Consider the following 19,615-nt stretch of genomic DNA (forward strand, 5'->3'; position numbering starts at 1 on the left):
AGATAGGGTTGGGGGCCCTGTCCTGTTCTGTCCCATCCTATCCTGGGGTTCCATGACTCTTGCCTTTGGGCTGAGGAGGAAGGAGGAAGGGGAAATGGGCCACGGCTTGGGGAAGAGCAAACACCCACAGGGAGGCTCCCTGAGCAGCTCTCCTAGGGCTGAGCCTGCGGTCTGGGAGGGACACTGGGGTGTGCTCAAGGGTGTGGGGGGCTTGGGGACCAGGAACACTGCTGGAGGTCAGTATGCCCCTCCCTGGTCTGCCTTTTCAGAGCATTGGATGCAATCTTGAGTTTCGGAGCAAGCCCTCCTTGGCTCCAACCTAGAGCCCAGCCGGGGAAACAGCAGGACAGCAACCCTGACAGTCACCTTTGGTGGCCCTGGTCACTCTGAGGGGCCCTGCTTGCTTCCAGCCCCTGTCCCAGCAGCTCCTGCAGGGCTGAGGGAGGTGACCAGGGGGAAGGAAAGGTGTCGCCAGGCTCTCTGGACCCTGCTGCCCCCAGCCTTCCTGAGGAAGGAGGCAGCTGGATCCAGAGTTCTCTCTGCAGAGCCTCAAAGGGCCCCACAGGCTTTCTTCCTCCGCATCCTGCAGAAACCTCTGATGTCCCTTTATCCTGGAAGGACTGTCTCTGGCCTGAGACCCCAGCTCTGAGGGGCCGCCCATGGCCCAACCCTGGCCCCGCCTCTCGTTACCCTGTGCCACATGCTGGGATCTCCTGTCCACCACTGCTCTAGTTTTTTGTTTTGTTTAGTTTTTCTGAGACAGAGTTTCACTCTTGTTGCCCAGGCTGGAGTGCAATGGCACAATCTCTGCCTCCTGGGTTCAAGCAATTCTCCTGCCTCAGCCTCCCAAGTAGCTGGGATTACAGGCATATGTCACCATGCCCGGCTAATTTTGTATTTTTAGTACAGACGCGGTTTCTCCATGTTGGCCAGGCTGGTCTCTAACTCCTGGCCTCAGGTGATCCACCCACCCCGGCCTCCCAAAGTGCTGGGATTATAGGTGTGAGCCACCGCGCCCAGCTGCTCAAGTTCTTTCTACCATTTCCCCAACCTCTCCAGTGACTCCGTGTCCCCCTTGACTCACCCTTCATGTCCCCCTTGGCTTCCTCTTACCTAGAAATCCCTCCTGCTGTGCTGTGGTCCCCAGGCACTCTGTCACCCCCAGCCTGGACAGCAGTCGCAGCCTCCTAGCTGGTGTTTCTGGTCTTGCCTCTCTCAAGCCATTTCCATGCAGTAGCCAAAGCTGAAGTGAGTTTATTACTAGAGAAGAAATCCCTCCCTTCCTGAGCCCTCTGCAGGTCTCCCATTGCACACGAGCCCAGAGCTGACCTGTCAGGCCCCAGGCATTGGGAGCTTTTTTGTCCCCCTCCGGGACAGATGCTGTCCAGCTGCATCTGGGGATCCTTCCTTCCCCAGGCCTGGCTTCCTGCTACTCCCTCTGCCTGGGACGCCCCTCCCACATTCTTCCCAGGCCGCCTTCCCCTTATTCCCCTCAATAACCCAGCACCTTCCCTGGCACACAGTAGGCACTCAATACATCAGGAGGGCTTCCCGTGCTTCAAATGTGGCCTCTCCCAACTCTTCAACCTCCATCTCTCAGTTGACTGATCCCTCCTCCTTGAAATGTCCTTTCCTGGGGTCTTCCACGAGAGGAATTTCTCCTGCAACATCTGGTGACATAGTCTCACTCTGTTGCCCAGGCTGGAGTGCAATGGCATGATCTAGGCTCACTGCAACCTCTGCCTCCCGTGTTCAAGCAATTCTTGTGTTTCAGTCTCCCAGGATGCTGGGACTACAGGCACACACCACCACGCCCAGCTAATTTTTGTATTTTTTGTAGAGACAGGGGTTTCACCATGTTGATCAGGCTGGTCTTGAACTCCTGACCTCAGGTGATCCACCTGCCTCGGCCTCTCAAAGTGCTGGGAGCATGGGCACCACGCTGAGCCAAGTCAAGGAGTCTTATGTGACTAGTGAGTACTTACTGCACAGCACAGATCAAGGGCAGACTCCAGAGGAGAAAACATTCCAGGGTCAGATTCCTTGGCCCTCCCCAGAGCTGGCTGTGAAGGCTGACATCTCCCCCTTCTCTCCCACTTCGGGTGGCAACACTCTCCCCCCACCTGCTTCCAGGCAGCCTGCTCCAGAGGTGCAGCTGTGTCCCTGTGCCCCAGAGGGACAGCTGACAGTTCGAATTTTGGTGGACTTGTAAAGAAATAAAGAGGGGCCATTTTGGAGAAGGCCATTTTACTTCGGGCGTTTTAATTACATTGCTGAGGCCGGAAAGCAATGCCTCGGGCAGGGAAGGACAGCCATGAAAGTGGAAGGAGAGGGAAGTGGGGTGTGGTAGGAAAGGACATTCCTGCAGGCCTCCGCTGTGGAGGACCCCGGGTAGGTGGCGCAGGGCACGGCTGGCGGAAGGCGGGCCAAGCTAGTATAGCGTCTCGCGGGCGTGGGTGCGCAGGTGGCGCAGCAGGTGGGAGTTGCGGCTGAAGCTGCGGCCACATTGCGTGCAGGAGTAGGGCCTGGCGCCCGTGTGCACCAGCAGGTGTCGCAGCAGATTGCAGCTGCGGCTGAAGCTCTTGCCACACTCCACGCACTCCTGCGGGGGCTCGGCCTGCTCCTGCCCTGGCTCCACATGGGTAGCCAGGTGCCGCCGCAGATGCGCGTTGCGCCGGAAGCTGCGACCGCACGTCTGACAGCTGTAGGGCCGCTCGCCCGTGTGGCTGCGGCGGTGGCGGGCCAGGTTGGAGCTATTGCGGAAACGGTGGCCGCAGGTGTCGCAGGCGTGGGGCTTTTCCCCTGTGTGGATGCGCTGGTGGCGCGCCAGGTGGGCGCTCTGGCTGAAGCCCTCGCCGCACTCGCTACAGCGGCAGGGTTTCTCGCCAGTGTGGCTGCGCTGGTGGCGGGCTAGATCCTGGGTCTGGCCGAAACTCTTCCCGCACTGGGTGCAGAGGTGGGGCCGAGGGCCACCGTGGGTCAGCAGGTGGCGGGCAAGGCTGGCCCGGCGCACGAAGCGCTTCCCACACTGCGGACAGGCGTAGGGCTTCTCGCCCGTGTGCACCCGTTGGTGGCTGACCAGCTGCGAGCTCTGCGTGAAGCTGCGGCCGCAGGCCTGGCAGGAGAAGGGCCGCTCGCCTGTGTGCACCCTCCGGTGGGCCACCAGGTGCTCGCTGCGCCGGAAGGCCTTGCCGCAGTCGCTGCACACGAAGGGCCTCCGGTCGGAGTCCCGGCGGCGGCTGCCGGAGCCTTCGGAGGACCGGTGGTCCTTGTCCCTGGCGTGGATCCGCAAGTGGCGCTTAAGGCTGGAGCGGCGCTGGAAGGTCTGGCCGCAGTGGGAGCACAGGACTTCGGTCAGCGGTGGCGCTTCGGCCTTGCTCTCAGGAGCGCAGGGAGGCTTCTGGTCCTGGGCGTGCGCCAGCAGGTGCTGCACAAGGCTGGCGCGGCGCTGGAAGCCGCGGCCGCACTCGGCGCACAGGAAGGCCGGCTCGGAGGAGTGGGTCAGTAGGTGCTTGCTCAGGTGCGAGCTCTGGCGGAAGCGGTGGCCACACAGGTGGCAGGCGTGCGGCCGCTCGTCCGTGTGAGTGCGCATGTGCAGCTTGAGAATGGAGCTGCGGCCGAAGCTCTTCCCACAGCAAAGGCACAGAAAGGAGCGCCCGGCCGGGTGCGAGTGCAGCTGGTGCGCCTTCAGGCGAGACAGCTGCGGGAAGCTCACCCCGCAGTCTGCGCAGATGAACTGCAGCTCCGGATTGGGCTCGGGGACGCCCTCAGCCACTTTGACCTCCAAAATTTCACTGCCGCCAAGAAGGGACCCATCTCCACCAGGGCCACTCGCCGCAGCGCCCCGTCCGAGCGTCTGGACGCAAGGCTCTCCCGGCACCCCAGGACTATCTGTTTGAGACTCTGCTAAGATGGCAGTGGGCCAGGCAGCCCCTTTGGGCTCTTCTTGTTTAAATTCCTCCTTGTCTGGGGTTCTGCTTCCAAATCCTGGGAAACAAGAGAAAACAGAGATGGTCAGGCCTATTCCCAGGGCCCCTATCAATCACCAGAACCTGATTGGCCTGGGAGTGGAAAGAAACCCAGGATCCTGCAAAGCTGGTAGGTGAAAGGCCAGGCACGGTGGTTCACGCCTGTAATTTCAGCACTATGGGAGGCCGAGGCGGGTGGATCACTTGAAGTCAGGAGTGAGTTCGAGACCAGCCCGGCCAACATGGTGAAGCCCCGTCTCTACAAAAAATAAAAAATTAGCTGGGTGTAGTGGCGTGCGCCTGTGGTCCCAGCCACTCGGGAGGCTGAGGCAAGAGAATCACTTGAACCCGGGAGGCGGAGGTTGCAGTGAGCCGAGATGGTGCCACTGCACTCCAGCCTAGGCAACAGAGAGAGACTCCGTCTCAAAACAAACAAACAAACAAACAAAAAAACCTGGTAGGTGGGTAGAGAGGATAGAGGTCAAACAAGGGTGCCCCTTTATTTGACCTCAAAACAAAAAGTTAGCTGGGCATGGTGGCACACACCTGTAGTCCCAGCTACTCGGGAGGCTGAGGTGGGAGGATTACCTGAGCCCAGGAGTTCCCGGCTGCAGTGAGCCATGATTGTGCCACAGTCTGGGCGAGTAACATCCTGTTTCAAAAAACAAAAAGGCCAAAAAGTCAGGTAGGGTCTGGAACTTCAGGCAAAGAAACGGTGTTGGCCGGTCACGATGGCTCGCGCCTGTAATCCTAGTATTTTGGGAGGCCAAGATGGGAGGATTGCTTGAGCCCGGGAGTTGAGACTAGCCTGGGCAACACAGCGAGACTCCATCTCTTAAAAAAAAAAGACAAGAAAAGAAAAAGAAAAGAAAGAGGCATCAGTGGTCACTACTCCAGGGAAGGGTTGCTTACCCAGGGGGTGTGCAGGCCACGCCTTATTCTCTGGCACATCCTCAAAGGTCAGGGACTCCTGTATCAAGAGCAGAAACCCTTGGTGAGAGAGGATCATGCCTCAGGAACCTGTGGGGAATGAAACACTTCCCAGGACTGAATCAGGGAAGGTATGGATTTGCTAAAACTACAGTGGTAGGGAAGTTCCTGGGGCTTGAGAACACCCTGGGGTGCGGCCCAGCTCACCAGCACAGCCGCCAGCTCCTGATCTCCGGAACTCTCCTCTGGCCATGGTGAGGGGCCCTGGGGGCCTGACAGCATTGGGGAACAGGGGAGGAAGCACTGTTAGAAGGCAGCCCTGCCTGCCATGTGGCTGCAAGGACATGCACCACATCATCGGGGCCCTGTGAAGACACCTTGGCGCTCTCCTGTCCCGGTCACCTGGGGAGGCCCCACTTCTCACCCCACCCCAGACATCCAGGCCGCTCCCCAACACCCAGTCCTTGGCCTCCTAGGGCACAGGCTCCTCACTGCTTTCTTGCAGGGCCTGGAATGTCTTCTGGGGCCCCGGGCTCAGTGGCTGCTTTGAACTTGGGGGAAGTCTCCAATGTCCCAGCTCAGCAGGCTTGGCAGGCCTTGGCTGGAGTGGGGGAGGCTCATCCGATGGGCCCAGCACTGAAGGTTCTTCTGCAGGCAATTCCTTCTTGGGGCTGTGGCTGGGGACCTGGGAAGCACACCCCTTTTCCTCCAAGGTGACGTCTGCTCGGGGACAACTCTTGCCAGCATTACAACTAAAATCCTGTTCAAAACACATTCAAGTTAAGTGACTCCCGGGGTGGCAGCCTGTGTCCTTCTGACTCTGAGGGGACATGGGACAGAAACGAGGTGAGAGTCAGACAGGGCAGGAGTTAAGAGGTGAAGAAGGAATGGTCAGGTGGGGGAAAGTGGAGTTTCCAGAGATTGTTCACTGGGGCGATCAAGTCCCCATCATCTGTATACTGCTCAGTCCACTGCCCCACCCTCTCACCAGCGGCCCCGCGTGGCTGGGCTCCCGGTGGATGCCCTCCAGCAGCAGCACCACCTCCTCCCCATCCCTGAGTGGCTGCCCCTGCAGGCGGCCCAGGAGGTGCGGAGGCAGCACACTCAGGAACTGCTCCAGCACCAGCAGCTCCAGGATCTGCTTCTTGGTGTGCAGAGCCGGCCGTAGCCAGTGGCCGCAGAGCTCCCGGAGCCGGCTCAGGGATGCCCGTGGCCCCATGTCCTCCTGATACTGGAAGCATCTGAACAGCTGGTGAGCCACCTCGGGCCTCAGCCTGGACTCTGGCCGCCTGGGGTCCTCTGGGCTGGCAGCCTCCTCCTCCTCCAACTTGACTTCCCCCAGCTGCTCCTGCTCCAGGGCAGCCAAGATTGATTCTTCAAGCATCCTTCACTGTGGGGATGCCTCCCTACAGCCGGCCCCACTCTCAGGTCTCTCTCCTCTCTTCCCACACCTGCGAAGGTGAACACCCTGGGTTAGGATCTGCTGAGAGGAAGCTGGCCGCACACCTAGGTCATCCATGTTAAAAGACACTCAATACGCAGACCCAGAGGAAGAGTTTTACTCACTGGGTAATGGCTCATGAGGGCAGGGCAGCGCCCGGTCTCAGGGTTACCAACAAAGCAAAGGCCAGAGAAAACTGACAGTTCTGTATTATCATCCCTCCTTAAAGCATTTAGAAATTTGCATCACTTGGCTGGGCGCAGTGGCTCACACCTGTAATCCCAGCACTTCGGGAGGCCGAGGCGGGCGGATCACAAGGTCAGGAGATCGAGACCTTCCTGGCCAACACGGTGAAACCCCGTCTCTACTAAAAATACAAAACAATTAGCGGAGCTAATTTAGTCCCAGCTGCTGGGGAGGCTGAGGCAGGAGAATGGCGTGAACCCAGGAGGTGGAGCTTGCAGTGAACCGAGATCACGCCACTGCACTCCGGCCTGAACAACAGAGCTAGACTCTGTCTCAAAACAAACAAAAAAAAAGGCCGGGCATGGTGGCTCACGCCTGTAATCCCAGCACTTTGGGAGGCCGAGGCAGGCGGATCACGAGGTCAGGAGATCGAGACCATCCTGGCTAACACAGTGAAACCCTGTCTCTACTAAAAATACAAAAAAAATTAGCTGGGCCTGGTGGCGGGTGCCTGTAGTCTCAGCTATTTGGGAGGCTGAAGCAGGAGAATGGCGTGAACCAGGGAGGTGGAGCTTGTAGTGAGCTGAGATCGCGCCACTGCACTCCAGCCTGGGCGACACAGTGAGACTCTGTCTCAAAAAAAAAAAAAAAAAGAGAAATTTGCATCACTTTTCCCAAGTGACTAAAGTGACCATCCCTGAAAGAGAAACAACCTGCCCTTCCCTTCTTCCTGATGTAGCCACTGGGAGCACGTGGCACCAAAAATGTTTGTTTTTTACAGCTTTTTTTTTTTTTTTTTTTTTGATATGGAGTCTTGCTATATCACCCAGACTGGAGTGCAGTGGCATCTCAGCTCACTGCAGCCTCCACCTTCCAGGTTCAAGCGATTCTCGTTCCTCAGCCTGGGTTTACAGTAACTGGGATTACAGGCCTGTGGCACCACGCCCAGCTAATTTTTGCATTTTTAGTAGACACAACGGTTTCACCATGTTGGCCAGGCTGGTCTTGAACTCCTGACCTCAAGTGATCAGCCCGCCTCAGTCTCCCAAAGCGCTGGGATTAAGGTGTGAACCACTGGCACCAAGCCTGTTTATTTAATTTTTAATTTAATTAAGTAATTTATTTACTTTTTTAAGACAGGGTCTCACTCTGTCACCAAGGTTGCAGTGCAGTGGCGCAATCACGGCTCACTGCAGCCTTGATCTCCTGGGCTCAAGTGATCCTCCTGCCTCAGCCTCCCGAGCAGCTGGGACTACAGGTGCATATCACCACGCTGGGCTAATTTTATTTATTTTTTGTTGAGATGAGGTCTCATTATGTTGCCCAGGCTGGTCTCAAACGCCTGGGCTCAAGTGATCCACCTGCCTCAGCCTCTCAAAGTGTTGGGATTACAGGTGTGAGCCACTGTGCCTAGCCCAAAAATGCCTAATCTCAATCCAACTGGCCTTTATTTATTTATTTATTTGAGATAGAATTTCACTCTTGTTGCCCAGGCTGGAGTGCAACGGCAAGATCTCGGCTCACTGCAACCTCCGCCTCCCGGGTTCCAGTGATTCTCATCCCTCAGCTTCCCAAGTAGCTGGGATTACAGGTATGCGCCACCACACCCCACTAATTTTGTATTTTTAGTAGAGATGGGGTGTCACCATGTTGGCCAGGTTGGTCTCGAACTCTTGACCTCAGGTGATCCGCCCGCTTTGGTCTCCCAAAGTACTGGGATTACAGGCGTGAACCAACCTGCCCGGCCTAACTGTGGCCTTTAGATCCAACTTCCAATGTTTAGGGCCTTGCAGGGAATATGGAACAAGTCAGACCATCTCTCAAAGAAATTGGTCTGAGTTACTCAGTGTCATAAAAAGTAAGTGCTTGTAGGAGGCGCTATTGGAGAGTAGCCCAAAGAAGCCTCACAACCAAGTAGGTGAACCTAAATTGGATCCTCATTCCTTTTTTTTAAAGGCTTTAAAAGACATCCTGGGGCCAGTTGGAAAATTTTGAGTATGGTGGGGATGGATACTAGACGATAATAGTATGACTACCCATTTCTGAGATGAGAGTCTAGTCTTGCAATATATAGGAAATGGCTGTGTTCTTAGGATACGCTGAAGAGTTTGGAGAAGGGGCCTGAAGGCTCAGCCACATTTATGGACTGACGATGAGATACATATATTAATGTTCATTTCACTGCTCTTTCAAGTTCTCTGGATGTTTTCAAATTTTCAGAATAAAAGGTTAGAGGGGCTGGAGTCACGCCTGTTACCCCAGCACTTTGGGAGGCCTAGGCAGGAGGATCACTTGAGCCTCAGGAGTTCAAGGCCAGCCCTGGGCAACATGGCAAGACCCCCATCTCTAAAAAAATTAAAAATGTAGGGCTGGGTGCAGTGGCTCACATCTGTTAATCCCAGCACTGTGGGAGGCCGAGGCAAGCAGATCACAAGGTAAGGAGATCGAGACCATCCTGGCTAACATGGTGAAACCCCGTCTCTACTAAAAATACAAAAAATTAGGCCGGGCGCGGTGGCTCAAGCCTGTAATCCCAGCACTTTGGGAGGCCGAGACGGGCGGATCACGAGGTCAGGAGATCGAGACCATCCTGGCTAACACGGTGAAACCCTGTCTCTACTAAAAAATACAAAAAAACTAGCCGGGTGAGGTGGCGGGCGCCTATAGGCCCAGCTACTCAGGAGGCTGAGGCAGGAGAATGGCGTGAACCCAGGAGGCGGAGCTTGCAGTGAGCTGAGATCCGGCCACAGCACTCCAGCCTGGGTGACAGAGCGAGACTCCGTCTCAAAAAAAAAAAAAAAAATTAGCTAGGGGTGGTGGCGGGTGCCTGTAGTCCCAGCTACTCGGGAGGCTGAGGCAGGAGAGTGGCGTGAACCCAGAAGGTGGAGCTTGCGGTAAGCCGAGATCATGCCATTGCACTCCAGCCGGGGCGACACAGCGAGACTCCCTCTCAAAAAAAAAAAAAAAAATTAAAAATTTAGCTTACCAGGCACAGTGGCTCTTGCCTGTAATCCCAGCACTTTGGGAGGCCGAGAAGGGTGGATCGCAAGGTCAGGAGATTGAGATCATTCTGGTTAACACGGTGAAACCCCGTCTCTACTAAAAATACAAAAAATTAGCCAGGTGTGGTGGTGGGTGCCTGTGGTCCCAGCTACTCGGGAGGCTGAGGCAGGAGAATGGTGTGAATCCAGGAGGTGGAGCTTGCAGTGAGCCGAGATCGCGCCACTGCACCCCAGCTTGGGTGACAGAGCCAGACTCCGTCTCAAAAAAAAAAAAAAAAGTAACCAGTCATGGTTGTGTATACCTGTGGTCCTAGCTACTTGGAAGGCTGAGGTGGCAAGATTGCTTGATCCCAGGAGGTTGAGGCTGCGGTGAGTGAGTTGTGACTGCAACACTGTACTCCAGCCTAGGCGACAGTGTGAGCTCCTGTCTCAAAAAATAAAAAATGTAAAATAAGTCATTTATCGCCACCAGGGGGCACTGACAACCTCCCCCAACCTCCTCCCAAGTCTAGGACTGTGGGGCTTCTCCTTCCTGGTCTGGTAGCCCAGTGCCACCCACAGGGGATTCAGTTCAGTCCTGCTCAACTAATTGAGGCTGGATGACTGAAGCTTTTCTGAGCGGAGCAGGCTCGTATTTTTGTTAGATCTCTGAGGCACTTTTTACATTTTATTTCAGACAGGGGTCATTTTATAGACATGGAAACCCAGGCTCCTGCCCTCTGCTTTCTGCTCTTCCTGTTCTCTAGCCTCAGGGCTACACAAGGGAACCTCTCCTAGAGCCTCCCACTCTCCACTCCCAGTTGTCACCCCAGGTAGGGGGATGTGAAGAAAGCCTGAAGCACCACTCCCCCCACCTGAGTGGCACAGGGCACTGTCCAGCACATAGTGGCTGGCACACAGTAGGCATCCATGAGCACGAGCTATTACTGTTCTCATTGCTGCTGATTACAACACCAGGCACCGCAGCAGTGACTCATAGTTCTGTTGGACCCATCACCCATTCTACAGCCGAGGACACTAAGGCTCAGCAAAAAGGTAACCCAGTGGCCGGGTGCAGTGACTCAGGCCTGTAATCCCAGCACTGTGGGTGGCTGAGGTGGGTGGATCACCTGAGGTCAGGAGTTCGAGACCAGCCTGACCAATATGGTGAAACCCTTGTCTCTGCTAAAATTACAAAAATTAGCTGGATGTGGTGGCATGCACCTGTAGCCCCAGCTACTCAGGAGGCTGAGAGAGGAGAATTGCTTGAACCTCGGAGGCGGAGGTTGCAGTAAGCCAAGATCATGCCGCTGCACTCCAGCCTGGGCGACAGAGTGAGACTCCATCTCAAAAAAAAAAAAAAAAAAAAAATTATCCGGGCATGGTGGCATGCATCTGTGGTCCCAGCTGCTCGGGAGACTGAGGCAGGAGAATCGCTTGAACCTAGGAGGCAGAGGTTGCAGTGAGCTGAGGTTGCACCACTACACTCCAGCCTGGGCGATAGAATGAGACTCTGTCTCAAAAAAAAAAAAAAAAAAAAAAAGGTAACCCAGCCTTGGGCAGCCTCTCCCTGGTAACAATGGCCTAGTTGAGAGCCTTGGCCAGTTCGGTGTACCCACTTAATATGAGCCTGAGGGTTCTCTGAACCTCCTTCTCAGGTGGGGTGTGTGTTGTGGTACAGAATGGGGGATTTTAAGCTTAGCCGCTGAGAAGGAGGGGGAGGTGATGCTAGAACATGACCCATCTCTCCCAACCTCCCCGAAACACACGGTATCTTCCAAGCCCCTCACCCCCACTCCATCTCCCCTCCATCTCCCAACCTCAGCTACCTGGGGAAGGACTCCGACAAAACTGGGAAGTTCCCTGCCCCAGTCCCATCCCATCCAGGTGGTGAGATGCTTCCTAGCGTTAACCCTTAAGCTCCCAGTTTGGGAGCCGGATGGGGACAGGGTGGGGCCAGATAAATGAAGACAAAGTGAGAAATTCAGATTTCAACCCCTGCACGTGTGAGAGTGTAACAACCCCCGAGCCAGAACTATGCTTTCCTGACCTCTGGCATCCACTCCAGGCAGTCCCCATCCCCCTCAACCCGTCTCTCCGCACTAGGGCGATGCAGTGCCTCAATCACAGATGAGTGTATTTCTCTGCCTGGCCTGGGAGTAGGAGCTGTGACTAGTTCAACGAGTGTTCATCCAGCACTTGAAGTTACTTCAATGTCTATTAGCAGAAATTAGGAAATGGCAATGATTCTGGCCATCTCAAAGGAAAGCACATAACAACGTCTAGGGCAGAAAAGGTCTGTGATAAATGATCAGAAAAATGGTGTTGTGAGGCCGGATGCGGTGGCTCATGCCTATAATCCCAGCATTTTGGGTGACCGAGGCAGAAGGATCGCTTGAACCCGGGAGGTCAAAGCTATAGTGAGACATGTTCGCGCCACTGCACACCAGCCTGGATAAAAGGGGAAGACCCTGTCTCAAAAAAAAAAAAGAAAGAAAAGAAAAAAAAGTGAGGGGGAGGGGAGAGAAAATGGGATTGTGTTTCACTGGTTTTTAGTAGCATGCACAAAATAACAAGAAAACCAATCACTGCTCATCCACTGCCCTGCAGGAGAAGCGGGCAGGTACTGAGCGTCCGGCGATTAGGCTCATTTCATCCCGGTCCAGCCCATGCACTAAATAATCATTTCTCCCTTTGCGAAGTGCAAAGTTGCACTTGGTGACGTGCTCAGGGTCACACCAGATGGAGCCAAGATTTGCTTTAGGCTGAGAACGCAGGTCTAGAACACAGTGCCAAAGCTCTCAAACAGAAAAGGAACTGATCTCCACCTGCTCTGTGCCATTTTCCTAGCCTTAACCGAAATATCACAGCATGAAACAGAAAAAAAATAAGAGGATTCCAAATTTCAGCCCTCAGGCCGAGCCACACAGGGAGGCCGGAATCTCCAGGTGAGGTCTCTCCAAAAGGTTTCAAAGAGGTGGAATTCGAGACAAGTTGGCTTCAGAGAATTTCTCCCTCCCCCCAGATCTCCAGGACAAAAGCTCTGTTAATATGCACCTCTGTTGGGGGTGGGCTGGGTAGGGAGGCTAAGCAGGCGGAGGCTCTACAGCCACCATCCAACATTTGACCAGCTTAATTTGGAGCCCAGAGTGGAGGTGCTGCCACGAGACCCATCCAGGTCATGTGAGAGCCCAGAGTTGGGGAAGGGGGCAAAGGTGGGGTCCGCGGCCAGGAACACCCCCTTTCTCCCTGGACACAGTTGGCAGCTGCCTGATTTGTTGTTTGTTGGTGGGCTTCCCTCTGTGTGCTGGGCTGAGTGGACAAGGCCCATCAGTCCACCTGGGAGCATGTGAAGCCAGCCTTCTTCAATGTCACAGGAAGTTCTGCGATCTCCCTCCTCCCCAACGCCCCCATCGCAACAGGTCCACCAAGCTGGCTGACACAAGGCTCCCCAGCAGACCCTCTACATCCTCCCAAGGCTCTTCCAGCCCCCACCCCAGCACCAAGGCCTGCAGCCTCCCCTGCTCTCTCCAAGCTGCTGTGAACTCCTAGCACCCGTTCTGGCAGCCTGCACCCCGGCCTCCCTCCAACTCACCACTCCGAGTCCCCACTACACAGGCAGAGATGCTAGGGGGGTTCTCTGAGGACTCCAGGGCCAAAGCCAGCCTCCGCCAGCCTAGGGAAGGGCTCTGGGAAAATGGAACAGGAAGTTCCTTGCCCCAGTCCCATCCCATCCAGGTGATGAGGGGCTTCCTAGAGTTAACCCTTAAGCTCCCAGTTTGGGAGCGGGATGGGAAGAGGGCGGGGCCAGGGACATGAAGACAAAGTGAGAAATCCAGATTTCAATCCCAGCATGTGTGAGAGTGTAACCATCCCCCAAGCCAGAACTACCACCTCCCAAATGAAGACTGGCCTGGTGCCCCTTGCAGGTCTGCCCATCTTTCTTTTGGGCTAAGAGCTGCCATTTTTAAATGCCCAGTGTGCTGGTTTCTTTGCTAGGCTTTTCATTCACGTGACTACTCTTTGCAATGGCCTCCTGTGTGCCAGGCACTGTTACAAAGCAGGGGCTAAGGACCCAGAGAGAAACTGGAGGAATAAGGCCCTGCTCTCAGGGTCTTACATTTTAAGGCAAAGGAGCAGCGACGGTGCTAGGAAAAAATGGAACAGGAGGATGTGGTGGGGCAGAGGCTGCTCCATCTACACGGTCACCTAAAGTCCTCCGAGTCCTGCCAGGTGGTTTTGTCCCAACTTTACCGATGACGAAGCAAGGGCTCCCCAGGAGGGAAGTGACCTCACCAACAGCGTTTGGGCCCAAACCAATTCCTTCCCTGTGCTTAAAGTGCCTTCTTGGGTTGTGCCCTTGGCTGCAGCTCGTGCCTTACTGAGCGTTCAGAGCCCGCGGGGAGTCAGGACCACCTCTCAGGTGTTGGCCGTTTCCCCGGCCTAGACCCCTCGGTCTGTTGGGGCCTGGACCCGCCTGACTGGCTCATCTGCCGGGTCTTTGTTTTCCTGCACTTAACATCTGAGCTCATCCTGTTCTTATTTCAGTTGTCTAGTGCTCCCTGCGCACGACGGTCTTTCTCTTTGGTCTGCTCTGCATTCCCCGCGTCCAGCGCCTCGCGCTTCCAGTCGCGGGCTCCTCCCACACCATAATTTGTCCAATGGCAGGGCCAGAAAAACCCGCCCCCAGGGAAGTGGGCCCGAAGGCCAAGGGGCGGGGCGGGGTTCTGTAGGGCAGGAGGGGGCGTGTCCGGGGCGGGGTGGGGTGCTGTAGCGCCGGAGCAGGTGTGGCCTTGGCGGGACCAGGCAACCACTAGAGGCTGGGAAGCGAGAGGCGTGGAGACTCTCTCATCACACCCGGTTAATTTTTTTTTTTTTTTTTTGTATGTTTTGTAGAGATGGGGTTTCACCATGTTGGCCAGGCTAGTCTTGAACTCCTGACCTCAGGTGATCCACCTGCCTTGGCCTCCCAAAGTGCTGGGATTACAGGCATGAGCCACTGCACTCAGCCTCTTTGATCAACTGAGGTCAGGAGTTCAAGACTCGCCTGGACAACATGGTGAAACCCCATCTCTACTAAAAATTTTTGTTTCTTTTAAAATTGTAATTCTCCCAATTCCACTTATTTTATTTTATTTTATTTTGTTAGAGACAAGGTCTTGCTATATCTCCCAGGCTGGACTCAAACTCCTGGGTTCAAGTGATCCTCCCACCTTGGTCTACCAAGGAGCTGGGACTCCATGCCATCGAGCGTTCTTTCCCTCTCATTGCTGAATGATTTTCCTCATTACATCAGTTATTCATTCTACTATGGGTAGACAGTGGGCAGTTTTCAGTTTGGGGCTATCTGTAGTTGTTCTCATATGTCTCTGGTGACCATATATGGGACAGCAGTCTGAAATAGGTGAAGAGCAAAGTGGGAGGTTTTATCTTTGGGAGGTAAGGACTGCACGTGTATACTCCGAGTTCTGAGGCCACTGAGGGAGCCTCAGGGACTGGCCTCCGGGCAGAGCTGCTCTCACTGCCCTGGGCACTGGGAACAAGACCAGGACAAGCAGGACCCTGTGCATGTTTCCTCGAATGGCTTATGGTTGCTTCAGAAAGATGCTGGGTGTCTGTTGACGTTCAGGCTGCCAGTGACATCTAATCTGGTCATCTGCCAGGGTGTGCAGGGGGAGTGGTGCTTTTCAGGTGTAGGAACAGCTCTGGAAATAAACGAGGGATGTAAAAGGAGACAGACTGAGCTTCTAGCCCTAGGCCCTCCACAGCCCTGCTGCATGTGTCCTTGGCGAACTCACTTTTCATATGAAAACCATCACTGCCTCCTCTGTAATGCATGAACGATGATCCTACCTGCCAGATGAATTGCAGGAGAGGGTTGCAGAAGAGAAGGTTTGCAACAGCACTGAGACCTTAAAGATAATAAACGTGTATGAATCCGTACCTGAAACTAGGGGGCGCTAAAGAGAGTGTGGTCCCTACAGGGTTGGGGTGAAGTGTGCCGAGTGGGAGGGGGAACCTTTGGAGTAGTGTCCTCCAAGAGAAGTGTGGTGCCACCCACAGCCGCAATTTTAAATTTTCTGGTAGCCACAATTAAAGAGGTAAAAGGAAACAGGTGCGATTAATTTTTTTTTTTTTTTTTTTTTGAGAGACGGATTTTCGCTCTTGTTGCCCAGGCTGGAGTGCGATGGCCTGATCTCGGCTCACCACAACCTCCACCTCCTGGGTTCAAACAATTCTCCTGCCTCAGCCTCCTGAGTAGCTGGGATTACAGGCATGCACCACCACACCTGACTAATTTTGTATTTTTAGTAGAGACAGGGGTTTCTCCATATTGGTCAGGCTGGTCGCGAACTCCCAACCTCAGTTGATCCACCTGCCCCGGCCTCCCAAAGTGCCGGGATTACAGGCCTGAGCCACCGCGCCTGGCCAGCAATTAATTTTAATAATACGATTTAGTTAACTCGTTATATCCAAAATGTTATTATTTCAACAAACACAGAAAATTGTTAATGACTTGCTGCACATTCTTTTTTCTCATAAAAGTCTTCAAAATCCAGTGTGCATTTTACAGTGAGAGCACATCTGAGCTCCGCCTCGCCCCATTTAAAGCACTCAATAGCCATCTGTGGCTTTGGGGCGGTTCTGGGACCTCAGAGTTGTGGTGTTTCCTGCGGAGAAAGACTATTGTGGCTGCTGGAGGGCGGAGGAAGAATAACAATAGGCGAAGTGCAGGGCATTGGGGTCTCTTAGGAGAACACAGCTGCTTGCTGAAATAATTAGGAGTCCAAAACCTCTGCAAGGAAGAAGGGGAGATGGGAAATGAGGAAGGAGCCCCAGGGGACACCGGGGAAGGGAGAAAATGAGCCGAGGCAGCTTGATTTGCAGCAAATTTATTATTTTAAAGGCCCGGCAAGGTCGGGCACGGTGGCTCACTCTTGTAATCCCAGCACTTTGAGAGGCCAAGGCAGGTGGATGACCTGAGGCCAGGAGTTCAAGACCAGCCTGGCCAACATGGTGAAACCCCTGTCTCTATTAAAAATACAAAAATTAGCTGGGCGTGGTGGCGGGCGCCTGTAGTCACAGCTGCTCGGGAGGCTGAGGCAGGAGAATTGCTTGAACCCAGGAGGCGGAGATAGTAGTGAGCTGAGATGGCACCACTGCACTCCAGCCTGGTGACAGAACGAGACTCTGTCTCAAAAAAAAAAAAAAGACCTGCCCAGAAGGTAGGTCACTCCCAGTCAGTAGAATTTTTGTTGATTTGGGATTTGGGAGGGTGAGCACTTAGAACCACAGTCCAGGCCAGTGCAGTGGCTCACACCTCTAATCCCAGCACTTTGGGAGGCTGAGGTTGAAAGATCACTTGAGCCTAGGAGTTTGAGACCAGCCTGGGCAACACAGTGAGATCTCTACAAATATTTTAAAATTAGCTGGACATGGTGGTGCATGCCTGTAGTCCCAACTACTTAGGAGGCTGAGGCAGGACTATCACTTGAGCACAGGTGGTTGAGGCTGCAGTGAGCCATGATCACACCACTGCACTCCAGTCTGGATGACAGAGCCAGACCCTGTCTCAAACACACACACACACACACACACACACACACACACAGAGAGAGAGAGAGAGAGAGAGAGAACCATGTCCCAGCTGCAAAGACTGCACAGCGCTGGGAAAGTATTTTGGTCCCTATACAGGCCACAAAAAAAGAGAGAGAGAGTGTTGAACCTACCTCCACGGTTTGTCCTGGGGGTGGTCCCAGCATGGCTTGTTCAGGACCATCTTGGCCCTGCTCTGAAACCCCTATAAGGAGCGAGGCCCTTCTAACTGGTTAAGCACCTTAGTTTTCTTACTGCAAGGTAGTGCCAAAGCATATGATTCTGAATAACTCCCAGGATAAGCTGGGTGCAATGGCTCACATCTGTAGTCCCAGTTTCGTGAGAGGCTGAGCCATTGGCTCACTTGAGCCCAGAAGTCGGAGTCCAGACTGAGCAAATATCAAGACTCTGTTTCTAAGAAGAAAAAACAAACACACAACATAAAATATTTGCATGTCAGTTCCTTCTCAAAGGACCTTGAACTTTCTGCTTTGTCATTCTCTCTGAAAGCTCTATTGCCAGTAGCAATCTTCAAGGTGACTGCTTAAAGAGTGGCAGTACATCCCTCTCTAGTATTTACATATTGATTCCAGCAAGACCTGCAGAGAGTTCCCTGTTTGGGGCACTCCCCTTTGCAAGTGCAGAATTGTGTACTGCAGGGAAAGCCAGGGCACTGGGCACCCCCGAGACATAACAGAGTTTCCACAGAGCCAACTGCTTGTAGGATGCTCATTTGGGCAATTCTGTTATTACTTAGAAATATATTATTAAGAAGGAAGTAGGTCTGGGTATAGTGGCCCACACCTGTAATCCCAGCATTCTGAGAGGCGGGAAAATCGCTTGAGCCCAGGAGTTTGAGATCAACCTGAGCAACACAGTGAGACCTCGTCACTACAAAAATTTTTGAAAAATTAGCTGGGTGTCTGGGCACGGTGGCTCACGCCTGTAATCCCAGTACTTTGGGAGCCTGAGGCGGGTGGATCACCTAAGGTCAGGAGTTTGAGACCAGCCTGGCCAACCTGGTGAAACCCCATCTCTACTAAAAACACAAAAATTAGCTGGGCATGGTGGTGGGTACCTATAATCCCAGCTACTTGGGGGACTGAGGCAGTAGAATCACTTGAACCTGGGAGGCGGAGGTTGCAGTGAGCCGAGATTGGAGACTGCACTACTGCACTCCAGACTGGGCGACAGAATGAGACTCCGTTTCAAAATAATAATAATGATTAATAAATAAATAAATAAATAAAAATAAATGAAAACATGCCCTGTCACTAACTTTTTTTTTGTTTTGTTTAGCATTCCTGTCCTTCCTGGTACCACTAGATTCTCCAGGCTCATCTCACATTTCTTTTTTTTTTTTTTTTTTTTTTGAGACGGAGTCTCGCTCTGTCACCCAGGCTGGAGTGCAGTGGCCGGATCTCAGCTCACTGCAAGCTCCGCCTCCCGGGTTTACGCCATTCTCCTGCCTCAGCCTCCCGAGTAGCTGGGACTACAGGCGCCTGCCACCTCGCCCGGCTAAGTTTTTTTTGTATTTTTAATAGAGACGGGGTTTCACTGTGTTAGTCAGGATGGTCTCGATCTCCTGACCTCGTGATCCCCCCGTCTCGGCCTCCCAAAGTGCTGGGATTACAGGCTTGAGCCACCGCGCCCGGCCTCATCTCACATTTCTTACCAGAGTCCTAGAACTGGCCATTTATCTAAGGAGCCCTGGTTCTTATCCTTAATTGGTTTCTTAAAACAACAACAACAACAACAAAACAGTATAAAGCATTCGCAAAAACAGAATTTTTTGTTTTTTTTTGAGATGGAGTTTCACTCTTGTTGCCCAGGCTGGAGTGCAATGGTGTGATCTTGGCTCACTGCAACCTCTGCCTCCTGGGTTCAAGTGATTCTCCTGCCTCATCCTCCTGAGTAGCTGGGATTACAGGCATGCGCCACCACACCTGGCTAATTTTGTATTTTATATATATATTTTTAGTAGAGATGGGGTTTCTCCAGTTGGTCAGGCTGGTCTCAAACTCCTGAACTCAGGTGATCTGCTCTCCTTGGCCTCCCAAAGTGCTGGGATCACAGGCATGAGCCACCGCACCCGGCCACAAAAACACAATTTTTAAAAGAATGAGATGAAAACATGGAAATTCTACATTTTTCACACTCAAGAGAGTGAGAAGAACATGATAGAGACTTGTGGGAAAGAATGGAGAGGAGGGAATCTCAAGACTGGGGTGGGGATAGGAAGTAAAAGGACAGCAAGGCAGGTACCTGGGCGCCCTTGCCATCTGCTCCCGTGAGGGGCCTCCAGTAGGGTTCCTCCAATGCCGCACTGGTCAGAGTGGCTCCTACAGGCTCCCATCCCTGCCGGCTTCAGCGACTTTGGCTCATGTATGAGTGAATGCAGCCGAAACTCCATCCAACACTGGGCGATGCTTTGAGTATCAGGTAACAGGGAATGGCAGTAGCATCAGAAATGGGCATTTTCAGATGATGACAGAGTCCCGGCTTCCTAAAAA

General features: G+C 53.7%; 1 protein-coding gene across 10 annotated transcripts; it reads right to left on the reverse strand.

The window, feature by feature from the left end:
* Positions 1-2,230: 2,230 nt before the first annotated feature.
* Positions 2,231-17,493, reverse strand: ZSCAN10 (zinc finger and SCAN domain containing 10). Of its 10 annotated transcripts, XM_074028641.1 has the most exons (8): positions 17,237-17,493; positions 9,830-9,951; positions 6,613-6,706; positions 5,887-6,349; positions 5,391-5,658; positions 5,106-5,170; positions 4,881-4,938; positions 2,231-3,987 (listed from the first exon to the last, which is right to left on the reverse strand). In XM_074028641.1, the coding sequence occupies exons 4-8, from the start codon at positions 6,280-6,282 to the stop codon at positions 2,432-2,434; spliced, it is 2,343 nt and encodes a 780-aa protein (XP_073884742.1). In that variant the 5' UTR covers positions 6,283-6,349; positions 6,613-6,706; positions 9,830-9,951; positions 17,237-17,493; the 3' UTR covers positions 2,231-2,431. The 10 variants fall into 10 exon arrangements, with proteins under 10 accessions (XP_073884742.1, XP_065393036.1, XP_045238471.2 ...); XM_065536964.2 differs by lacking the exon at positions 6,613-6,706; XM_045382536.3 differs by lacking the exons at positions 6,613-6,706; positions 17,237-17,493 and adding an exon at positions 13,102-13,240.
* Between the last annotated feature and the right edge of the window lie 2,122 nt (positions 17,494-19,615).

This window comes from Macaca fascicularis, chromosome 20 (assembly GCF_037993035.2).
Source record: "Macaca fascicularis isolate 582-1 chromosome 20, T2T-MFA8v1.1".
Lineage (NCBI taxonomy): Eukaryota > Metazoa > Chordata > Mammalia > Primates > Cercopithecidae > Macaca > Macaca fascicularis.